The sequence below is a fragment of the Cyphomyrmex costatus genome, unplaced genomic scaffold (genome assembly GCF_001594065.2).
Source record: "Cyphomyrmex costatus isolate MS0001 unplaced genomic scaffold, Ccosl1.0 scaffold43, whole genome shotgun sequence".
Taxonomy (NCBI): Eukaryota; Metazoa; Arthropoda; class Insecta; order Hymenoptera; family Formicidae; genus Cyphomyrmex; species Cyphomyrmex costatus.
Genome location: NW_017278534.1, coordinates 3,063,386 through 3,087,242, shown reverse-complemented (window position 1 = coordinate 3,087,242; position 23,857 = coordinate 3,063,386). Strand labels below are relative to the sequence as shown.

At 33.7% G+C, this 23,857-nt stretch overlaps 2 protein-coding genes across 3 annotated transcripts in view; one reads left to right on the top strand and one right to left on the bottom strand.

Moving 5' to 3' along the window:
- The first annotated feature begins 1,481 nt into the window (after nucleotides 1–1,481).
- Karl (lipocalin/cytosolic fatty acid-binding protein Karl) lies at nucleotides 1,482–5,912 on the top strand. The gene is made up of 4 exons (XM_018544301.1): nucleotides 1,482–1,731; nucleotides 4,510–4,738; nucleotides 5,184–5,355; nucleotides 5,701–5,912. Exons 1-4 carry the CDS (start codon nucleotides 1,570–1,572, stop codon nucleotides 5,855–5,857), a joined length of 720 nt encoding a protein of 239 aa, XP_018399803.1. The 5' UTR covers nucleotides 1,482–1,569; the 3' UTR covers nucleotides 5,858–5,912.
- Nucleotides 5,913–8,029: 2,117 nt separating this feature from the next.
- Nucleotides 8,030–23,857, bottom strand: part of LOC108777422 (peripheral plasma membrane protein CASK) — a 112,477-nt gene continuing 96,649 nt past the window's right edge. The window contains exons 5-11 of one of the 2 annotated variants that reach the window (XM_018544298.1): nucleotides 20,519–20,548; nucleotides 17,394–17,631; nucleotides 12,469–12,588; nucleotides 11,828–11,944; nucleotides 11,526–11,633; nucleotides 10,618–10,793; nucleotides 8,030–9,264 (exon numbers count right to left, since the gene is read on the bottom strand). In XM_018544298.1, the coding sequence (XP_018399800.1) occupies nucleotides 9,085–9,264; nucleotides 10,618–10,793; nucleotides 11,526–11,633; nucleotides 11,828–11,944; nucleotides 12,469–12,588; nucleotides 17,394–17,631; nucleotides 20,519–20,548 (969 nt within the window). In that variant the 3' untranslated portion in view covers nucleotides 8,030–9,084. Of the gene's footprint in view, nucleotides 9,265–10,617; nucleotides 10,794–11,525; nucleotides 11,634–11,827; nucleotides 11,945–12,468; nucleotides 12,589–14,679; nucleotides 14,737–17,393; nucleotides 17,632–20,518; nucleotides 20,549–23,857 lie in introns of both variants that reach the window. The other variant, XM_018544296.1, reaches the window with a different exon arrangement.

Below are 23,857 nucleotides of genomic sequence, written 5' to 3'. Positions count from 1 at the left end.
TAATCAATACATATCATATGTATATATGTACACATGTACTTGAACGATATAAAAAGTTACCACAAATGGATAAATAAATCATTAAGTTATCATGGCTATTTTTGACTTTATTATTTGCTGTAAGTTGAAGTAAGTCAACTTAAGTTTTATACACACTTCTGTGTGAATCATTGGATGGCGATTAATAATCGTAGCACTGAATTGCCGTACTTGAAGTGATACTAACTTTCTATTTCAAACACTTTATAGAATTATAATAATTATTAATTACTGCAATGCTGTAAATGCATTTAAATTCACCCATAAACTAATAATGTTTTCAATGATGTTTCATCTTTATAATTAAAATGTTATCTTCATCACTTTGAAGTCATTATTAAAGTATCATCTCTTAAAAATCTTATCTATTTTTTTATAAAAAATTTACTTTGACAGCACCTCTAAAGTAATTAGAAAAAATGTTTTGCGAAAACCAGCTAATCAGTTTACATGTTCTTAACCTACAGGAAAACAATTTTATGGTAAAGTGCATCGGTTACACATTTGCTACTTCTTTATCTTAATTTGTACACATCAATTATATATTCCACGCGTCACGTCCAATATATTCAAATTAATCAGTGCTAAGTGTGTTATTGTTTAATGGAGATATACCTATGTATATTTATGTATACTATATGAATATACCTATGCATACTACACGAATTAGCTATGTATACATCTCATTTAAATATGTATTTATATATACATTTTATAATGTATAAAAAATGTAAGACGATATATTATAAATACGTGTGTATTATTTTCTTGTTGATTCACATTTGAATTATAGAAATCTTTTTTTCATATCATTATACCGGAGTGTATTATATTCAAAATATAAATTAAAATAAAAATTCTGTTTATTTATTTGTTGTATATTGATTTAAATAATAAAATTATTACCATCATGTCGATAACTGAAAAATATTGTCTCTATTTCTGCAATGTTTATCTTTATACACGCATAATATTATTTCATGTATTAATTTTGTGTATTTTTTTGCGAGATCACCACGTCGACTATCATTAGTACGAATATAATTCAATTTTTTTACGAGAAATATAACACGATCGTAAACTTCACAATCGCGAAAGGATCGCAAAAATGTTGCAAATGTGGTCTTTCACTGGTCCCACTCGGGGGAATAAAGTCAGAGAGAGCAGAACAATATTCAGGAGAAAACGAGTGACTCGAGAATATAGCGTGTCTCTTTAGCTATAAACGGCGATCACGCCTACGAGTCCTGGGTCCCAGCCGGCGCTAGTTATGAGGATTGTACGTGCGGAACAAGTTGCCGATTGAAAACGAAGGAACAGCAAGAATGCAAAGGGAGGAACGTGATAGTGGCCACCCCCTCTTCGTCCGTGTAATAGTCATGAACCGCGCGTCCGTTCTTCGTACATTCGGTATGTACGTGGCCTCTAGTCGCTGAGAAAGCCTCGACAGTCGAGGAGAGACGTCGCGCGCCGACCCAGCCGATCAGCTTGTACCGTTTATCGTGAGCGGAATCTGAATGCGCGGTAAAGATGCATCCCGGAACGAGACGACGTTCGGGATTCTGCTGGTTGACAATAACGCTGATCGTCATCGGATTTCTCGTCGGCGACGTCGGCAGCGTTTGGAAGAGACGGGAGGATAAAACCAAGTGCCCAAAAGTGAAGGGAATACGCAACTTTGACATATCCGAGGTATAGAATCTTCTGCGATTTACAACGATGGAAGATCGAACGATTTACAGTTCCCGATTCGTTCATTTAAATCACCATTGTTTATACTTGTATAATAAATACAAAGAGTGGGTCTCATGTACATACAGTAATAAATCAACAATTTGAACTCGTTTCCGGAACCGTGGAAATTTTGTAGATCGCTCTTTCATTAAAACATGTACTTAAAATATTTATAGCCATATTATATATATATATCTATATTTGGAAATTGCGAATATTTAATTTTCATTTCTTGATAAAAAATTAGCTTTTCGGAAAAAAAAGTCTTTCAAAATCGATTATAGACTCTTCGAATAAAATAAGTTACATTATAATTAATTTTTATTAAAAAAAGAAAGTCTTTATAATATTACAGTTACTTTTATAGTTCAAAATTAACTTTGTATTAATTGCAAAACTTTAAATTGTCAATTTTGTCAAATGATAAAAGTTAACACTTTCATCATTAATAATGATTAATAATGATTTAATTATATTTTTCCCGATTCATTAATCATTTTATGTAGAATAGATAAATGTTTGATGCATTTCATTCAACGCGCGCGCGCGCATATAATATTGGTGCGAAATAATATGAAATGTACTCTGTACTGACATATTATTCGCTGCTGATGTGATTTCGGAAGCGGATAATGAACATTTACTATTGCCAAATATGTCGATTGAATATTAATTATATGGAACACGATTATTCATTAGGGTCAGTGTGCAATAGCAGTAGAAATTATCGTTTACTATACAATTAACAATAACACATAATTTGATATGAAAATAATAAAGCTGTCAAACATACCTATACCTGTACATATCATATTAGTATTCCTACCAGTAAGCCGCGAATAAATTCAAAGTACACTATTAACTTCTGAACAGATTTTGAATTAGATGTATTAAAAAATTATTAATTGTACAAAAAGAAAATTAGTCAAACATTTTGATGACTAAGAACGAGATATATTCTGTTTTAATTTATGAGTTTTGTAATAAATAAAAATAAAAGTTATATTAGTTAATATATTTTTTTGCAGAATATAAAACACTTCTGCTAAATTGACGAGCTGATATTTAATTTCTATATAGGAAATTCATTTTCGAAAATTACATTATGTGGTAATAAAACCTATGTACTCTTTGTTTTTTGTTAAAATAATTGTACAACTGTGTAACTCTGTTTTAAAAACTGTGGAAAATTGATTGATTCAGTTCTCTAATATATATATAATAAAGTACGTTGCAATGGAACCTCGATAATCGTGTACTATAAATAATGTAAATGCGATTGCAAATTATAATATCTAATATTTAACAATGTATACATTATTAACTGTTTAACAAATTTTAATAAAACAAAAAAATGAGGAGAAGCCATTTTACAAAAATGATGCTTTGAAATTTTATAATATATATTATTTGCGAATATATATGGAATATTAGAATTTAGCGGTACTTGCGTAGACTTTCTTTCCAGACCTACGTTCAGCGGATTTATTTTTAGATTTGATACGTATTTATAGGAAGACTACAGACGTACTTACAAAGAAGCGACAATTTCCGTTGGTTTACTTCTGTCATAAATGATGATACCTCGGATGATACGTACTTCAAGTGAAGTGTATCATAGATATATGCGTTTTAATCCTTATATCAATTTTGAAAAATAATGGAATAAATGAAAGGAAGATGCAACTTTTACGTTTAAATAAAGATTTTGATTTTCTTTATGAATACAATGGAAATAAATAGTTTATTTTCAAACTATTTCTGTTGTATTGTTTTCATTTGGTATGAATATAGATCAAAATTTTAATATAAATTTAAAAGATAAAAAAATTTATATGTATTGGAAATATTACATTGCATGTTAGACCGGGTGTGACTTTATAAGAGATATAGGCTTTGAACCCGAATATATATATCTTATGATAACCCAAAACGAAGTGTCTCACGCTTTCGTTATAAGTCTCATCAATTTGTTGCATGGTATTGCAGATAAGATAAAGTGTTATTTTTGTACTTCAGTTTTATTTTTTAATAGTAATAAATAGATGAGAATTATTATTTTATATGAAAATTTATTTTACTGATATGTAATAAAGAATTTAATACGAGTATTAATAACAAAAATTAAGTTTAGCATAGGATTGAAGCCAAGTCTATAGATATACTGTGATATTCGGAATATTTTTCTAAATTCAATTTAATAATGTGAACTTAGAATACCAAAAATAAGTTTAGCGAATGTTAAATTTGAAACTAATAGAATTTCTTTCTATATTTAGCAACAGTTAAACATTATTAATAAAAATAAATTTCTTATAAAAAGCTCAAAGCAATTAAAAATAAATTAATGTACTAAATATAGAAAAAGTTTAGTTTATACAAGTATACTTTTAAATAATATAATTAATAAAATAATTAAACAATATATAACACATTGTAAAAAGTAAAAAAAATATGAAACATACTTATAAGAAATACAAATTCGAGAATTTCAATGAATCATGTCTTTGAATTGAAACGAAATGATAATCTATCTACGAAATATTTTTAAACGTATTTCTAACACCGCACGTTTACTATCGAGTGCAATCGCTTGACCCATTGGTCGCACACATTTATTAGCATACGTTAGCGCGAATAAAATCGGCACGGCGTAATAAACTGTTTGTACCTGTTTCACGCGTGATTCACGCCTACATGCATTCGCACGTAACAGACGTCTTGCGCTTCTTGCAGTTTCTCGGATTGTGGTACATAGTACAGTACTATGCAAGCTCAGAGGAAGCCCTCGTGTACAGATGCATGAGAGCCGAGCTCTCGGTTTCACCCGAAAATGCTGAAGTTACCATGAATTTCACTTACAGCTTTACTGACGATCCTATTAACGAGCTGCTCGTTGGTAACATCACGTGGAAAATCCCTTCGCCAGACTTACCTGCTCATTGGATGCACGCTGAGTTGCCATGTAAATACAGCTACTTATCTTGCAACAACCTAATTTTAATTTTTCTATTATAATGAAAAAAAAAGTTTCATATATTATTTTACTTTTTTTTTAACGATTTATTCTAATTTATTTTCAATTTTTTTTTTAATTAATCAATTTTTTTTATTCAATTTATTTTTCTATTTATTTTTTAATTAATTTATCATAATGTTGAGCAGGATCCAAATGAAACAAATGCTTATAAACAATGTATATATTGCTCGTTTTCGTTGAAGTTGTTTATTTATGCTCTTGCTCACACTTGTTAATCTAAAACTAGCACCAAATGTAAACTTCTTGCAAGATATACTTTCTGCAAAATATATTTTCTGAGAATGAATCATCCACTGTAATAATTTAATTTAGTAGAAATGAATATTAATTTTTCGTAGAATTGTTTTATAGCGAGTTTGATATTTTCCAGACGAAGGAGTGTATAATACATATGTATTAGATTCGGATTATAAATCTTGGGCGTTACTAATGCATTGTGCTGAAAAGAGTAAAAGCCCAAGATATTTATCTAGCTTCATCATGAGCCGTGAAGCGAGCCTCGGGGCAAATGTCATTTCTTATCTTCGAGAGAAACTGCCTAGGTATATTTCTCTTAATATTATTTTCATTATAGTAAAATTGCTTCCTTAGAACATATTAAACCCGTACATCTTTCGAAAAATAATCTTCGAGATACAATAATTTTTAAAATATTTCAAGATATAAATATAATTTGGATCATTAATTTTAAAAGTCCTTTATTTCTGAGATACTTTATTAATAATGTTTGAAAGGGGAAAACAATAATTTCTTGATTAAATTTTTATGCATGCCAAAAACACTTATTTCGTATATAATAAATTAATAAATACTTAAAAACTTGAATTAAAGTAAATATTATATTGTATTATTTTACGAGATCACTAAAAAAAATTTTTAATACGTAGATATGATATTGACTTGGAGTACATGTTCCCTATGGACCAAAAGCAGTGCAATAAGACGGACAATTCAGAAGATATGCTTATATCGGCAGTAGCACCAGCTAAAAGAAGCCATATCACCAGAAAGCATCCTTTGAAACGAAAACATAGACGCCAATAAATTTCGCTCAAATCAAACGTCTCTTCGTTACTTTGGGCTAATTTTATTAATTCAATTAACAACGTGTTATAATATTCTTCATCTCTTCCTCTTATTTATAATTACATAATTATAATGAACTTGTTATTGTTTTCTTTAGACCCGTCGTCTCTCTCAATATCTTAGCACTATTCATCCAAATTAATTGAGACACATGTGCCGCAGCACGTACGGTCATCATGATCACTGTCATCATTATCATCATCATCGTCGTTATCATCATTATCATTAGCATAACAGTCGTCAGATTATCATTCAACGCACCTAGTACTTAATTACTAAATATGGCAGCTACAACTTATAAGAAATATTACAAAATCACTTATGATTCATGCTTCTCGCGTTTTCGCAATGTTTTACGCATACGAACGCTATCACACCGACGGGCAACCTTATTTTTTTCTTGTGCGAGCATTTTCGTTACTTGGCAAATTCATATCTGGCTTTGTAAAAATCGTTTCTGTCCGATGTGGTCCGATGTTATAGTTATCGATCCTCGCAAATGTGACATTGCGTGACACGTCCTGACCCTCCCATTCGTTTATATGCGTTTCTAAAATATATAATAATCGAGCGCTTCTGCCCACGACCGGTTCGTGTTATCCTGCCGTGATCACGCGGAATAGGAAGAACGCATCGGGGGAACGAGACACAAGCCTATATAAATTTGCCTATATGTTTCGAGATCGTTGCGACGACCGAGAGATAGAGAGAGGGGGGAGGAGAGAAAAAGAGAGAGGGAGATGGAGAGGGGAGAGAGAGAGAGAGAGAGAGAGAAAGAGAGAGAGAGAAATGAAGCCAAAACTCCAACAGATCCGTGATAAACGCAACGTTGTCAACTTTAAACTATCATACCACGCCCGCATGTATACACGCATTCATTCCTTCGTTCTACGAGCATATGCATATGCAAATCACCTATTAGTCTCCTAGTAATTTTTTTAATATTAATTAGTCATACATTTAATCTTTTTTTAATCCTTTGTAAATTAATTTCCTAGCTTTTAAATCTGTATATTGTAAACCTGCACTCGCGCGCATGCGATTGCGTGCGTACGTATGTGCGTATGTATGTATATTGTGTGCGTGTGTAGACAAGTGGGCGGTGTGTGGGTTGGTGTATGTATAGAGATGCGCGTGGATGCACGTGTGTGTATCTCTCAACTGAAGAGATGTATGTTATTATTTCATATAGTTGGTAAACTATCTATTTTTTTATCTGAAATTTACGTTTTATAAATATCCTATAGTAGTATCCATGTTTTTGCTCGTCATTCGACTATGCGCTTTTGTACGAAGGTGTAAGTAATACGAACCGAGGTGACATAGTTTTGACGTGTGCCCATATGTGTATGTATGTTATGTACTTGCGTGCTTGCGTGCCTGCATGTATGTGTAGGTAAATGTATGTATATGTCTTATACGAACTTAAATAATCTTATATATACAAGCGCTTCCGAATAAGCACTTGTATAATTCTCACTGCCGGATCGGTATCCGCCGTCCATGCATTCGTCTGGGATGTGCAGTACGGCTTCGTGTGTTTGTGTATATAGGAAATATAAGATCGTCAGGTGCATTGATGAATATTTGATTTTGCGACCGAATAGTCTCGTGAGCAACGACGAATGGCAATAGGATGGGCGAGTGCACGAGCGAGCGAGCGAACGAGCCGTTTCGCCCCGACGGCGGTCTCGATTGTCAAAAGTAGAAAGGTGAGAGAAGTTCGGCGGGCGATAGAGAGAGAAAAGGAGAGACATAGGTACAAAAAAAAAGAAACGACAATCAATTGGGAAAGATACAAAAGATGAAAGAAGCGCTTGCGTATACGCGTAGATTCGTCGCGGTAGAGGTAGCCGTGACGAGAGATGAACACTCGTTAGATATTAGCAGAAGTACTAGACGAAACCGGTGAAGTTCTCTACTACTTAAAGTTACTGTTAAATGACGGACGGCCGGCAGCACACCAGTTCCTATTTGTTTTTCTTTTTCTCCTTTGACTAAACGATCAGAGAAACGCGGATTTCGATTATTGCGACAGAATCATCTTTCGCTATGTATACACACACACAGATTCGTACATACACACACAACACATACACACACACACACACACACACACACACACGTATGTATGTATGTATATATGTATGTACATACACATACACACACAGACACACATTATATTCATGAGCACTGCCGTGCCGCACGAAAGAGATTTCTAGTTTCTTTTCGTTAAGTAATTACGATAAAGTATGATAGGAGGCAATTACAGTTTACGGAAAGTCGATAGATTCCGCAGATAAAGAGTATGAAGATGCAGCCGCTCAGTTGATGTCTGCGCGAAAGTATGAACGACTATTGTTTCTCGTTTTTGGTTTTCCACATTCTGCGCGACGTTCTTTGATGCTTGTTATCGCGTTGCCGTATCACTGCACATAGTTCGCGTTCGTAAACGTGATTGCCTTGAGCGTGGAATCACGAGAAATTCATATGTGAATTCGTCGAAACCGTGCCAGGAATGTGTCGAAAGAAGCGACAAACTGCGCGGAATAAAAGAGAAAGACACACATTCGTTCAGCAGTCTCGTTTCAAAAGAAGTCCCAGCTGATCGGTGTTGCTCCTTGTCTTATCTTTTAATCTTCAAAGGAGGAAGATGGAACAGAGGAAGAAAGAGGAGTGAGTTGGTGGTCCGCGAAAAAGCGTCCGTTTTTAGACGCACGTGACGACATTATTGCCGTCACTGATTTTCGTCGTGCTTCGATAATGACGCGTTCCATTTCCGGATGATCGACTTCTCGGTAGCGGACGCAACGGCGATACTCATCGATGGATCAAGATGACTACGATACGTCGCTGGTCTCTTCTCGTGTCTCGCGACTGGTAACAACAATTATGCAGCGATGGAAAGAATTTCATGAACACACGGCCATCGTATAGTCATGCACCCGTTTTCACCGTCGAGCCGATCGACGGCGAGTATGTTTGCTGATACGTTGAGTACGTCCTACGTGCACGACGTAATTGTCTGCGGCGTAATTCTGTAGAACGTCGGTAACTGCTGACGTCGAATCTTCGCGTCGAGAGGGTCGACCGTGATACGATGATCGTCTCGGCGCCAGCGATCACTTCATCCTCGATGAGCCGTTGCAATCCGTAGTAACGCGACGAATCGGCGAAGACCGCTGTCAGTAGACCCAAGAAACGGGCACCCATTGTGGTGTCGTGTGAATGCGTTCAATCGCAGCCTCCAATTCGGCGATCGTGTCTTCGAGATCGTTGTTCACGATGGTCAAATCGAAGAGATGCCCGTATGCGTGCTTCAACATATCCGACTCTCTCGTCAAACGCTCTAAAGAACCATCAATCTAAAAGCACAAAACAACGTTTATATAACAATCATATTTATATAGTAGAATATATTGCTCAATAGAAAATCGATTCAAATGTTCAGAATAGAATTTTGCGATGTAATTTTCTACGAAAATATTTTAACTATCGTTTCTTTGTTGGTGAGTGTCTCGTATATTCTCGTACGCCGAATAACTTAAACGTTTAAATAATTCTACATATTTTTTTTTATAATAATGAAGTAAATTTGATAATAGATAATCCAACATAGGATCGAAAACGCAATATTCTTTACATATGTATATATAAATCATATTTATGTGTCATCATCAAAATCCTTTAATAATTTCCTCTCAAGTGTATTATAACGAACTGTTATCGGTCGATTAGTCATTCTGAACAAGTGGAGCGATAATTATTTGCTCGATTAATCCAGCGAATTCATTTGAGAATCATTGAACGGTTTGCTTAATTGCTTAATTGCCGTGCAAGTCCTACTCGCATCACACATCAAGAATCAAGATACATTCAGCTAATACGCTAAAGAGAATATTTGCTGATATTGATAATTTGTGTACACATATTCTTTGATAAGCTCTTTAGTTTGTAACTTGCCGTTGTATTGTGTGAATTACTATGGATCCTATTAAACATTAATCTTAGTTTACACGGTAAACGTTTTAAGGCTAGTACGTTTATGTTTTAGTTAGAAAACATGTACCGTGGAAAGGTAAATTAGCATATTCTTGAGAGAGAGAGAGAGAGAGAGAGAGAGAGAGAGAGAGAGAGGGGGGGGGGGAATAGAAAGAGAGACATACCGTTCTTAATTAATTATACATCGTAGTTTAAAAGTAAAAAGTAAACGTTTACAATCTAAAATTATTTCGTTTTACGTAAAAGTAAATGATTAGCAATTGCCAACAAAATTTTATAAATATATAAATTAAACAAAAACAATAAAATATGTGTAATTAGAACATTATCAACCCAGTGAGAAATGATAATGGAATCGATGTCGCAACGATGTCAATTCGACGTCGATTTGATGATTTCAACGTTGAATCGACATCTGGGCAATTATGTATATAATACTTCATTTTCTTAATTATTGTATAGAATTACAATACTACTCACAACAAACAAGTTTATTCAGTTTTTAGTATAACTTTGTCTTTGTATTTTATGTATATTTTTAATTATATATTTCTCTGCGCGCGCGCGTACACACCAACAAATTTTATATTATAAAAAAATGCATTCGTTAAATTGTTATGCGAGTTACAGTTTCCAAAAAATATCCACAATAGCTTAGACTTCCAAAAAATATCCACAATATTTTAGACTTCTTGTGAATTTATTTTCATACTTACATCCGGAAGTTCTGTTACTGTTGGTGCAGAGATGAAAACGACGTAAGGTGCAAATTCAGCAGTCCGTAAAACCTTCAGTGCCTGCGGTTCAACATCCAATATGGCCATTCTGCCTTCTTCGTGAATTTTGCGGATAGTATCGAGCTTAGTTCCATACATAGCATCTTCATGCGTACCTGTTATTGAAATAAATAATTTAAATTTTAATATTTATAATATATACTGTCTCTAATGTTTCAAAATTATGAAACTTATCTATAATTCTAAATTATTAGCGCAACTTAATTCTCGGCCTTTTCTCATTAAACTTTAATATTAATTTATAAAACTCAGTTATTCTAAATTCTTGTGCAAGCTCTAACTGTGCGATAAGAGTTCTATTCCAAGAATTGTTCTAATTTCTTATCGTTGACTTTGGCTGTCCCGGATGTCATGATGAAGATCGAAATTTCCACTATTAAACCCCTGGAACCACTATTTACAGGTATAGGAAATAGCATTTTCCCCCAAAACCGAACAAATCATTTCTTATGCTTCAGCGGTACCTTATTTTAATTGAAAAACAAAAAGAAGGCAATACCTCAAATGTTGCTTTTCGAACAACATCACTTTTACTACTTTTCTTTTTAATTAGAATAGTATAACCGCCAACTGTTACAATACGTTTAAAAACTTAAAGATGATACTCCAATATGACTATACGGTAGAAAAAATATATAAATTTGAATAAGTATTCTCATCGATTAAAATTAAAGGCTAATAATTAAGTTGCGCACCTAATAACAATTAATAATCAATGTTTTTTTTTTAAATAAATGTCAATTTCTAAGAAAAATTATTATTGCTTTATTATTTATTAATTATTTTTAACATATTAAATAAAAATTTGCACGGGCACCATAATTTACCATATTCGAGGTACTCATTAGCACTTATATCTGCCATCATTTCCTCATGCGATATGAAATAGTAATTACGACCATTTTCTTCTTCACTTTTTTGAGACCTCGTTGTATCTATAAAAAGAATATATTTAATTTAAAGTCTTCCAATAATTATATTATATATATAATATATATAATTTATATAATCATTATAATATCATTACAACATATTGATTTTTATATATTGATAATTTCACACATTTTTCTAATATAAAAATTAACATTTAATTAATTCAAAATTATATTAAAAAATTTGAAACACTTACGCGGAATAGGATAGGCGTATTTATCAGGATTTTTGGAAATAATCGCATTTTTTATGTGTCGACGACCGACGCCATGTGCTCCCAATAATACTAACGTTTTCCGATGGAAGGCAGGATCTATGTGCAAAGAAAAGTAATATATAACATACAAAATTAATGATTATTTATTTCCTATAAGTATTATAAAATATATGCAATTAAATTATAGCTCTGATTATATTTAATATAAATTTTGAGACATTTTAATAATAAAATTATTATGGATATAACATACAGTTCGATTAAAAATCATCTTTTTACTGAAGTGTTCTAGTATATAATCCGAAAATTTTTCTCATGTTGAACACGATGCTGTTGACAAACTTTGTATGACATATCAGGATTTTAAATAAATTGAGGTAAAATAAACCAAAATGACATTTTTACCCTAATTTATTCAAAATTCTGATATGTCACACAAATTTTGTCAGGCGCATCGTGTTCAACAAAATCTTCGGGATATATATTACGGCATTTCGGAATAAATTTGGTATCAAACCAATGTAATGTGTAGAAAAATAAGAGATTTATATATTTTTATATTACAAATTAATTTTATGTTTATTTATAGATTTTCTTAGAACACTACAAATAAAACTCACAAGGAAGCTTCACGACCTCTTCGTAAGTCACCAGATCCAGCTGGTCGAAAACAGCATTGTGCTTTGCAAGATATTTATCCTTGTATTGCTTCTTTTTCCGGCCGAATATTGAGCAATTTACTGTAAGCAGAAAAGATTATTAATATGTATATAAACACCGCGAAACCGGAGATGAAGCTATTTCTTCTCGAAAACCCCGTATAAACTTGCAAATTACTGTGCAAGTGTCATATTACGGAATCCATTATCCGTGCTAATAAGTTACGTGTCTTTACCATATAATATCGATGAATGACCGTTAAACTAATCTTATAAAGGTCAATGCCGTCGCAATAAAACTGACTCGTAAAATTTAATTGTGTATACGAATGTGTAAATGTATCAGAAATTATGTCAGCCAATGATAGTTAACTCTTATTACGATGTAAGTTGTAAATATCTGTATTAATGAAGTTTCCTGGTTTATATCACCAAAATATAATAAGGCGTGATAGATAGTTTCCATAATTGCACAAGAGGGTCGTTCACGTCGCTAAAATATTCCCTGATATTACTTCTCCTAAACACGTATCACCCAACACAGTGTGTTATCCTATTGGAAACATAGTACGCATCGACGTGTGCACTTAATGTTAGCAATCCTCCAGAGCATCTCGAAAATGAATACTAACACGAAGTGATAAACTAAACAGCGAATATTGGTTCCTGGATCAAGCAAAATCTTATCTATTGATTATAAAAAGAATTTCATTCAATCAGCCAGTTTGAAGGAAGCCATGCCCAAAGGCACTTGGGGAAGTCCTATTGAGAAGGGTGTTCCAGCAGGTCACAAGATGATAATGTAAAGTCCATGGTTAACTGATGCGTGAATTCTTAAATAAGTGACATAATCGGGGAACCATGGTGAATTGCCTTGTGAATATTGTTTTCTCGATCATGGAACTACTGTATACTAGAATATGTATACTATAGGGAGATTCATGTGGGACTACAACGTATATATCGAAGTTACGAATGATAGCTCGCGTGATTGTATAAACCACGATATCTTGCCAAAATATCTCGATAATTAAAGATGGATAAAAATACGTATGTGTGAATAAAAGATCTTTATTTCAGAATCAAGAATGAGAGAGAAAATGCCGTTTCTGAGATTTTTGACAAGATATTCTCAAAGTATCATTACTCATTATATAACATTTAGAACAATCAATTAATTCCTATATCTATTATAAGCTCCCATTGTAATCGTGCTGCCGCGTACGCTTGCAAGTGAAATCGTGCGAAATAAGCATAAGTGTGCGTTGAATGTTTTGCAGCGAACGCATGCAAGCACGTATGTGTAAAAGCATCTATTAATTTATAATGCAGAATATACCACAGTATCCATATTAATAAATTATAATCAGTGTGACATTCTCTCGAAATATTTTGTAATGTTACAAAATTTTTCATTCACACAAGTTTGGAAAATGAAAACTTTTAAAATATTTTCTTATTAATGCTTATATATAATTCCATATCGTTTATATATAATATTATCATATAAAGAATTAATATAATGGCATTCATTTTCATGCATTGCGCGATACTTTTACAATTATGTAATTTAGTAATACAGCTTTATAAAGATCTATATAAAAATCAATATCTTTCCAGTCAAATATGCAAAGGTTATTTTATAATAAGATTGTTATAGATGTATTACTTTTTTTACTTAATACATGTATTGTATAAATATTTATTCGTTGTCTAATAAGCATGATACATTTATGTACACCAGCAATAACATGTATTAGCTTCGGAATGTATTCGGAATGCTTTCAGAACTTCTGGTTCAGATAATTTGTTTAATAGTACTAAGTCATTTATTGCTAATTGTAAGTTCAAAATTTAAATATATTACACAATTCTTTGCAAATATTTCGTAAATATTAATACAAGTATTTTATTAAATTTGAAAATACTGATATCATCCGTAAATTTATATTATAAAGTTACAAGAATGATAAATTTAATATATAAAATAAACTTAAAAGTAAAAGCTTCGTGCGTCCTTTTTCATAAACTGCCGAAAGACGATCGTCCCGTTTTCGAACTTCTCTTTGTACTGATGCGTGTGTTAGAAGCATGGATCCAGTTTGTACTTCATGCGTCTAAAAGTACGTCCTATGTGACTCTACACGTGTCTACCTGAAGGCAGAGACGTACCTGTCGAGCCGTCGCAGCCTTCGGTATGAGAAGAACATCCACCTTCTCCTTCAGCATCTAGCCCCGCATAACACATATAAACAACAAATATATCACTGCAGCTAATTATTCTTGTATGCGCTAGCTTTCCATTTGCCTATTCCTAATCCGTCCTTCATGCCACCCACTTACGCCAGCAGGCGCATACATAGAGATATACGGCGACCGAAACTTTCTTACTACATGTTCTTAAAGCATTTAACTCTTGATTTGCATATGATTTCACAGTCGCAATTCGTAGATTTTAAATCTGACTTTTAACGTTACATCATAAAATCGTAATTATTCCTTCTATCTATTATATCTCATTTGCTGCTTCATCGTGATCTGTATTTTTTAAATTAACTGGTCTGACTATTAAACGTATATTATAAAAATGAAGAGTAAAACACTCTTGTGTGAGTGATAAAGTATCTTGCGTATAGCTCGATACGCTTCTTCTAACATTTTGTTGCTTTTGCCAACTTATAATACTATAGTAATATCTTTTCTTCAAAAGTAAAAGATTTATGGTTAACACAAAGGCAATGGTATTTTAAAATTTCATGGATCAGTAACTATCTAAAGTAACGATTATGTTTGTGCTTTATTTCTAATCGTCTGCAGATGATAGATGCTTTTAACGAAACGGAATGTCTTCAGGAACGTTTATACGTAGCTTCAAGATTCGAAATCGATACAGGTTTATACGCCACGCAACATTTGAATTATAAAACCTTTTTTCAAACTATATTACGTTTAAAAAACTCGATCTCTCTAAGAGTAATTACAATTATACATTTTAGTAAGATACATATAAAAACATCCAATATCTAAATATCTAAATATATATTTATCTAATTAGAATTTAAACATGAAAATGTATTCCATTAGCCATAATCATATTCAACACTAAATACGTGGGATGTGGATTTTAAAAATTTATATATTAAATTTGTTATAGTCTACACTTCTATTATTATATACCGTTATATACATGCAGAATGTATCAGGTCACCTATATTATCCTTTTTCTTGAAAATATGTATAATAGTTGAGAACAAAATGTTCATTCCTAAAACTTATCTAAATTATTTAACAATATAGATTTCAATTTTCTGGAAACTACCGGAAGTAGGGTAAACCTGGGTCAAGTCTGAAATATTAAATAGGGAGACAGGTCATGTAAAGTGTATGGGATAAATTTTAATTTAAATCCCCGATAATTTTTTATGTCTGGATAAATGGATCACTCGTAAATTATAACGTGTCCTTATTTTTCTCGTAAATCATAACAAATAATATAAAAAAGTTTAAATAAAAGTTGTTTGTTTTTTAGAAACTCATGTAATTATTTTTATGTTTTTATATTAAAAATTTCAGATTTAATTCAGGTTTATTCTTTTTTGAGAAACCCGAAATGTCATTAGATAATTGAGAAAATGGTAAAAAATAATAAAAATTTTTCTTAGACTTCCGATTATTGTTTATTTCAGACAAAAAGAAATACGGATGATCTGATACATCCTGTATAATACTGCAGAGACGTTAATATTCACACAATAATATACATTAATGTCATAATTAATTATTTATTATTAATTATATGCACTATTAATTGTTGTTAATAATTGATGTGTACTATTAATTATTAATTTCGTTTACAAATAGAAACTGTTATACTTTAAAGGATTTATTAAAATTTAAAGAAAAACATTAATATGCGTGACTTGTGCATTTTTTAAAATCTAAGGAATTTCAAATTTCTTTAGAATATATCCTACATCAAAAGTAAATAAATATATCATATATGAAATAATATCATAAATATCAAACACTATTTTATTTCTGTTCGAAATACTTTGGAGATCAACGTCAATAATTACCTAACTAATTCATCCTGAATGAAAAATAGTATACTATTAATACGCATCTCATTTTACAGTATAATTGATTGATAACAACGATATCACATGCTCTATCGAAAACCTGTACACATCGAACAACACACAAACGACATCGTGTTTCATCAGCACATTCGTTTTTCTGGTAGCAATGATTTAGTGAAAATCAGTGGGAATTGAGTGAAATCGTCAGATGCGATTGAATGATAATGGATCGATTGAGCGGCAGTAAAAGAATGTCACATAATAATGATTTTCTCAATCGGCAAAATTTTGACTCTCCGTTCTGTACTCAAAGATTCTGCGATCTGCTGGAACCAGTGATAATCGTACTCATCTTATTCGAGTTTTTAACTAAAATTATCCTTATTATCCCTCTTATTCTAAAAGTTTAACGTCATATATTTAACGCAAGAGAAGAAAATTATTTTTTCAAAGAACACTTAAATAGAGGATCAGCATTGGAAATATTTTACACCAAAATTGTCAAGAAATTTTATGCTTAATTGTTCGATGAAATAAAGAGGATATAGATTTTAGAACAATATTTTTCATAATTGCTGTACCGAATATATTTTCCTTCTTTTTTTTAATGAATTTCATCCATTTTACGAGATAACAATCTAGCAGATAAAATGTGATGAAAAATGATTAATCTCCTTAAAGCGAAGAAAAATAACTTCGACCAAATAACTTCGTTTTTACATATCAGATACCGAGAACAGTACTTGTGTTCTACGGACGAGCGATTTTACACAAAAACGACCAATATGGATAGCAAAGTTATGTTACCTTGTTCTTGCTTGTTCTTCTCCATAGACATGCAAGCGATGCGCCATTCCTGAAGTTCGGGCGAAGGGATAAGACCCGCGGAACCAGCCGCGTTATCTTTCCTCGCTTGCCACCAATGATGATCATCCTTGCTGATGATCTGCAGAATGTCACCAGTGTTAAAAGAGATTCCAGCCTGTGCGCAGGGTATCAATTCATCCTCCAATGGATCGTAGTCGAATTGCGCTCGAACGAAAATCTGTTGGTGTACCAAAGATCACGTTAACATTTCTTAGAGACGGTTTAAATGTTGTTAATTTTATTAATCACTGTGTGTGTTAAATTCGACGTCAAGGATTTCACTTTGCGTCGGTATATTTAACAAGAGAGAAATTATATATGTATTAGAAACTACTACAAAGTGATAAAATATATATGTGAGATAATTAAAAAGATAATGTGCATCTTACAGTGAAATCATTAACATCTATTGGTTTAGTAAGGAACACTTTAATTAACAACAATAGGTCCTCGACCATGAGACGTGACTAAGATATCGTTCTACGGCTATATCGATCGCTGATGGACCTACACAGCGCTGCGCTAGACATAGCGAATGAGTCTAATGAAATGTTGCGAGGAAAGCGAAAGATGCGACGTAGTAAGCACTGGCAATAGCTCTTGCAAAGAGTGACAGTACAATGTAGAGAATGTACAAAGTATCAATGGCAAATGGAGCGCTCGCAAGTTTTCATCCGAATTTACAGTATTGATTTGCAGTACGTTACATGGTTCATAATAGATCAGTAAAGTACAAATGCACACGTTGTTTCAAGATAACCAGCGATCGACTCGTAGCTCGATTTCGCCACATCACTTAAAAATTAAGGAGGGGACACGCGAATACGAATTTCCAGACGAAATATAAACTCGTCGGTCTCTGAACGTCGCTGTATGACGTTTTACAGTCGGTACGCAGTTACGACTTTAGGGGCCTGCACGGTTTTTACAGTCAATCTCGGTACATTCATCGGGGGCGGGAATTCGTCAACTGGAGGGACACGGGAATTGTGCGAGCTTTTTGTCGTAATGCCACCAGCGACACGATTTGGTCATTTAGCGATGCGCAATACGTAGTACGTATAAAGGCATACATAGATATATATGTGTATATATATATATATATATATATATATATATATATATATCGTATGAGTGATTCCGTTTCACAAGAAGCTCAAGCACTAGTTGCTGCACATCGCGCAAGACAGACGCACACGTATACGCACGCACGCACGCATACCGAAGATATGCACGATGCAGATATGCGCGCGGCCACTACATGAATGTGTGAGTAAAGTACGACGCATGAGAGAAGGTATAATGTACAGTAAGTATAATGAACGATATGGTTATATAGACAGTGACAAAAGTGGCTTCCGATTATGACGCACGTGTTATTCGCAAAACAGAGCTGTGAAGATTTTTGATAATGTGTGAAGAGAGGATGTGGAGGATGAAAGTGAATCGTGGGAGAACAGTAAAAGGTGATTTGCTATTTTCATTCTGTACGAATATTACATGTATTAGTAACTGTATCGATTTTAATTACAAAGGAATTTTTGGGGTATACCAAAGTCAGAGTATCGACAATTCTGAATTAATTAATGAGAGCCCCGTACTAATTAGAGCCCGTACGCCATATGGACGAAAATTTGCGACTACAGAGTACCGGCTAAATATAGTCTGCGAGTTTATTCAGCAGCCAATTTGTAATATCATTTTATTGATATTCCTTTGCGTTTAATAGCTTGGTATAGTTAATACGCGCATACGTAATATACTAGGATCGATTTAATATTCGTACAGATTTAATGTATGATAATTTTTTGCATATCGATGAAACTGTATGACTATTTAGGGTTGCTGTCACTTTTGATACGATGGATTTCGACAAGTATACGCCGTTAGTATTTTATTATCGATTATAATAATCGATAGTAAAAAAATTAATATGATGATATGCTATGTACAAAAAGAATTAAGAGTTTCATGCGTATTGATAAAAATTAAGTATCTTGGAAGATAATCAAATTATAATACAAAACAAGTCAACAACTTACATCTATTCCTAAATCTCGTATGGCGATTGCAAGATTTTAGCAATTTTAGAAATTTCGGATGTGTGGCAATAAAATGTATATAGAAATCGATATTTTTTCCACGGGACTGGCAATTAATCGTAGCATTGTCCTGCCAACGTGTAGCCCATTTAACTGTGAATACATTTTCGTCTATACGTTTCCGGTAGTAGTACGTCTCTACGTCTCTATTGGCATCATGTCAGCAAATGTTCCCTTTGAAAATATCGAAACTTGTTCGAATACGAGAAAGAGCCACACGTTTTCAAACAGGATGTTTCCATGAATTACGTCAAGTGCTTTGAAAAGCGAAAGAACTTCTTTTGGTAAGAAATACATGAGCGCTCGGACGAAAAAGAATAGATACTATTAAATTTATCTGTTGTCACTACAAAATAGTCCCTGGGGTATAAGTAGCTATCACAACTTATTTGCATTTGCACAAAGTTCAATTTGACAAACTTTATTTTATATTACAATTTCTTGTAAACCGCATTAATGATTGAAAATAAAAAGGGCTTGAATAAAATTAAAATATTTTTTCAGCTTCGCTTTAAATGTACATAATCAAAAGGTATAATGATCATTCTTATATATAATATAATAATGACTGTATGCGCTTTTTACAGGCTTTTTTTTTTACTTCTAAAGCATTCCTCTGAGCGTCCATGCGAATAGGAATTTTTTTTTGTAAAGGCATGTATAAGCGAACATATCGATACGTATTACTCGCACTTGAGAACTCCTGTCGTGAGGTAGAAGCATTGCGAAAAAAAGGGAAAAACGCGCGGGATTAAAAGGGAAAAATTGATAAATAGGAAAATCCGAGTTAAAGGTCCTACTTTTCAGCGATGGCGTGTATAGATAATGTAGGAACAGAGACAGTACGAGAGGCATGTATATATAATGTATATGTAAATATGAATATATAATATATAAGTATATGTACGCATAGCCTTCTAACTACAGCAGTCCAATCACACCAGATCAAGTGGCGGTACTTACTAACACTGGCAGAGGCTTAATCCTGAACAACTAGAGTGTTGAGGAAACAGAAAAAAAGGAAGATCAATTAATTAATCATGTTTCAAAGTCGCACCAAAGCGTAATACGGATTAATCGAGACCCTCCCCAACGCGTACGTCGCGCGAGGGGAGAAGAAAAGTGAATAAGAATGACACAATCAATGATAAACAGCACCTACGGTTGAGTCGTACGCGTCAACGCTTCCGAGATGCACGGTGCGCATTGTTGTGTGGCACACACACACACACACACACACATACACACATACACACACACACACACACACACAACACATGCAGGCTTTACTAGATCCCCTCGTATTATTCAACAGATGTCTTTCGTACTCTCGACGCCTACGAGCGTTGGGCTCCCACGCGTAATCTACGCGTACGATATCCAAATTGGTGGTGTGAAACCGCTGTAGTTTCGAAAAATCTCGATTCCCCGGATAGAAAAAGAAAATCTCTCGTGAATTATTATATTTTGGTGATAAACATGGAAATTATTTTCGTGTGTTTGCAGCATCGGCTTGCCGGAAATATGTCTACCTTTAATCAAAGCACTATTATACCTGTAACAGTATTCTATACTGTGAATCAGCGATATAATATATATTAAATAATTTGGGACTTTTTATTCTTAAAAAATACAATATATTAACTAGTAGCAGAAAAGTTTTATTGTTTCACTCAAGTGTATAGAGAAGTGTTTAGACTTTAGAATGTATATACGTTGTATGTTTCATTGTGTTTTGTACTATGTACAGAACACAATGCAAGTACTGCTGATTAAGTATAGAGAATACCGCTATTGATACGCAATCTAATTAAGCAAACAATAGTAACAATCGTTAATTATTGATTACTTATTTAGATTTTATACAAAGTGATATTACACGCATAGATTTATCGTTATTTAACGGTGTGTGCCCAACACCTGCTGCGAGTCGAATGTACGAAGTAATTTCGAGCTCGCAGTTCTGCGGCACGTGTGATGAGCGTGGCGCGGAAATGCAAGTTTCGAGCGAGAACTCTCGACGCTTCCTGTCGGGAGTTGGGAGGAATCAAAGCGGACTGGTACAATTAGCAACATTCTCTAATGCTGAATGGTACGCCTCGCGTTTTACGTGATAGATAAGTTTCCTCGAACGTTTCGTTGGAAATAAAACACTTTCAAGCGGGAGCAAGCCGGTAGAAGTTCTTGTGGTTTATCTCCGAGTGTAAAATATGCGATTATATTACCGTTTAAGTTAAGCAAAAAATATAATAGCTTATGCGATAAACTGTGGTTCTGAATTTTTTAAATTTTGTATGAAACGAGTCAAATGCTCAAAAGCAGCTCATTTTTTTACGGAATACGAGAGACACGCTTTATAGAGTCTCAAGTGTTCATTGTGTTCACAATAACTAAATAATTACGGTGATTTCGATAATATGTATGTATATATGGTCGCTTCTATATCAAGTAAATAATGAGATAATGATTTACAATACAAGCGAATGAATGCGAAATAATGGATAATGTCATTCTTGAGCGAACAAAAAGTAAAACCAAGTAAAAAAGCAATAATAATGTAACACACACACATGATAAAAAATTCTGCGAATTTTGGCTTGATAATATACTGGCTGATCAATATTTCAACCTTATCTTCATTTCGTAGATTCAAAGTTACCCTGGAATGCCCGGAGATAGTTTGTCCACTAATGATTTTAACTATTGGTAAACAATGTTAGTTAAATATGGCGATGTCCTTCGTCAGTAAATTACATACGGGATCGTAAAATAATGCACGGGTAAATTGAACGGTGACGTTAATTAACTCAACAAATTAGAATTTACTACGTCATGAGCCAAACATAAATTTCCGACAAATCGATAATGTGCTCCTTCGTCTCCATACGCTGCAACACGGAAATTTCTATCCTATCTGATTACAAATTTCTATCTCGCTTCGATTCGGACGAGTGGAATAATGACGCGAGTTCCTTTTATGAAACCGATTCCACAGAGCTCGGCAGACGCGCTTCTCCAAACTTCAGGCCGCGCTGTTCGAATAAAGTCACCGCGCGATTGTGCCCATCCCGTTTCCATAGTAACGTAGAGGACAGTGCATGGACATGGTGGTACGGTATGTGGGTTGCCGACGTGCATTGGAAGCTGCGTTCTACTTCAAAGAAGAAATGAACGGGCGAACGATGGGAAGGTTTGACGATGGTATGCCGCTGATGGGATTTTCGGGCGACACTGGGAAAGACAATTCTACTCAGTGATATAGCAGGTACTGCGCTATCGACAACTCGTCTGGTGGACTGACTGCTGCTGATGCTGCTGAATCCTCTCGTCGATTTCCATCGAGGCCGAACTATCTGCTTCCGAGCGCCAGACCAGAAGAGCCAGGCTTCGGACTTGCTCTCGGAAGGGGAAAACAAAAAAGAGCCGGATCGCAGTGCAGAATAAACCCGACTGAAAATTTTGCAACCGTCTATTGCGGTCTATAGACTTCACCCGATTCAATTTCCAACAAGCGTACTATCATCGGTGTTTTCTATTGTTACTAACGATTTACTACGCGATGGAAAAAATCTTTTGCGATATTATCAATATCTCAATAATGTGATGTGATATTGTTCTTGAATTTTAACGTAATTTTGAAAAATCTTATAATAATTAATCAATAAATTTATTAACACATGATGAATAAATCATACTCTAAACTTATAAATATTATAAATATTTCTTAAGATGAATCAATATATAATTCAGCACTGCACCGCGATACATCTCTTGAAGAATGGGTTGTGCTTTTGTGAAATGATTTTTCACTCGTAAGAACCAAAATTCTACATATACAAATTATGATCGTAGATAATGTCAATCGGGTTTGTCAGAAAGAAGAATATATCAGGACACGTAAAGAGATTACCTATTTCATACACGCATACTGCAATTAACATGTGTGTAACAAGTGATGCAATGTGGGTGAAGGTAGTGAACGTGAAGGGCAACATTGTAATGTAGGGGTGAAATATGATTACAGTTGCCGAAGATTTTTCTATCGTTTTCGCGGATTTACCCGAGAAATCAGCGTCGTTTCAGGTTTATTCGGAGCGTCGCCTGACAACAAGAAATTCTTATAGACGCTTCTCTTGCACGCGATCGTAGAAACGTACATCGAGTCATATATTCGTTTCCCATGATATCTTTCACGAAGGGACGTCATAAATCGAAAGTACAAACCGTCGACAGGCTGAAGATGCGCACGTGCTGAGAATGAAATTCGAGAACGTCGCGAGATCGAAGGATCAATTTCGAAAT

Coding starts and splice junctions, on each gene's coding strand:
- Karl (XM_018544301.1), top strand. CDS start 1,570: ATGCATCCCGGAACGAGACGACGTTCGGGATTCTGCTGGTTGACAATA. Junction 1,732..4,509: donor GCAACTTTGACATATCCGAG/GTATAGAATCTT, acceptor CGCTTCTTGCAG/TTTCTCGGATTGTGGTACAT. Junction 4,739..5,183: donor GATGCACGCTGAGTTGCCAT/GTAAATACAGCT, acceptor GATATTTTCCAG/ACGAAGGAGTGTATAATACA.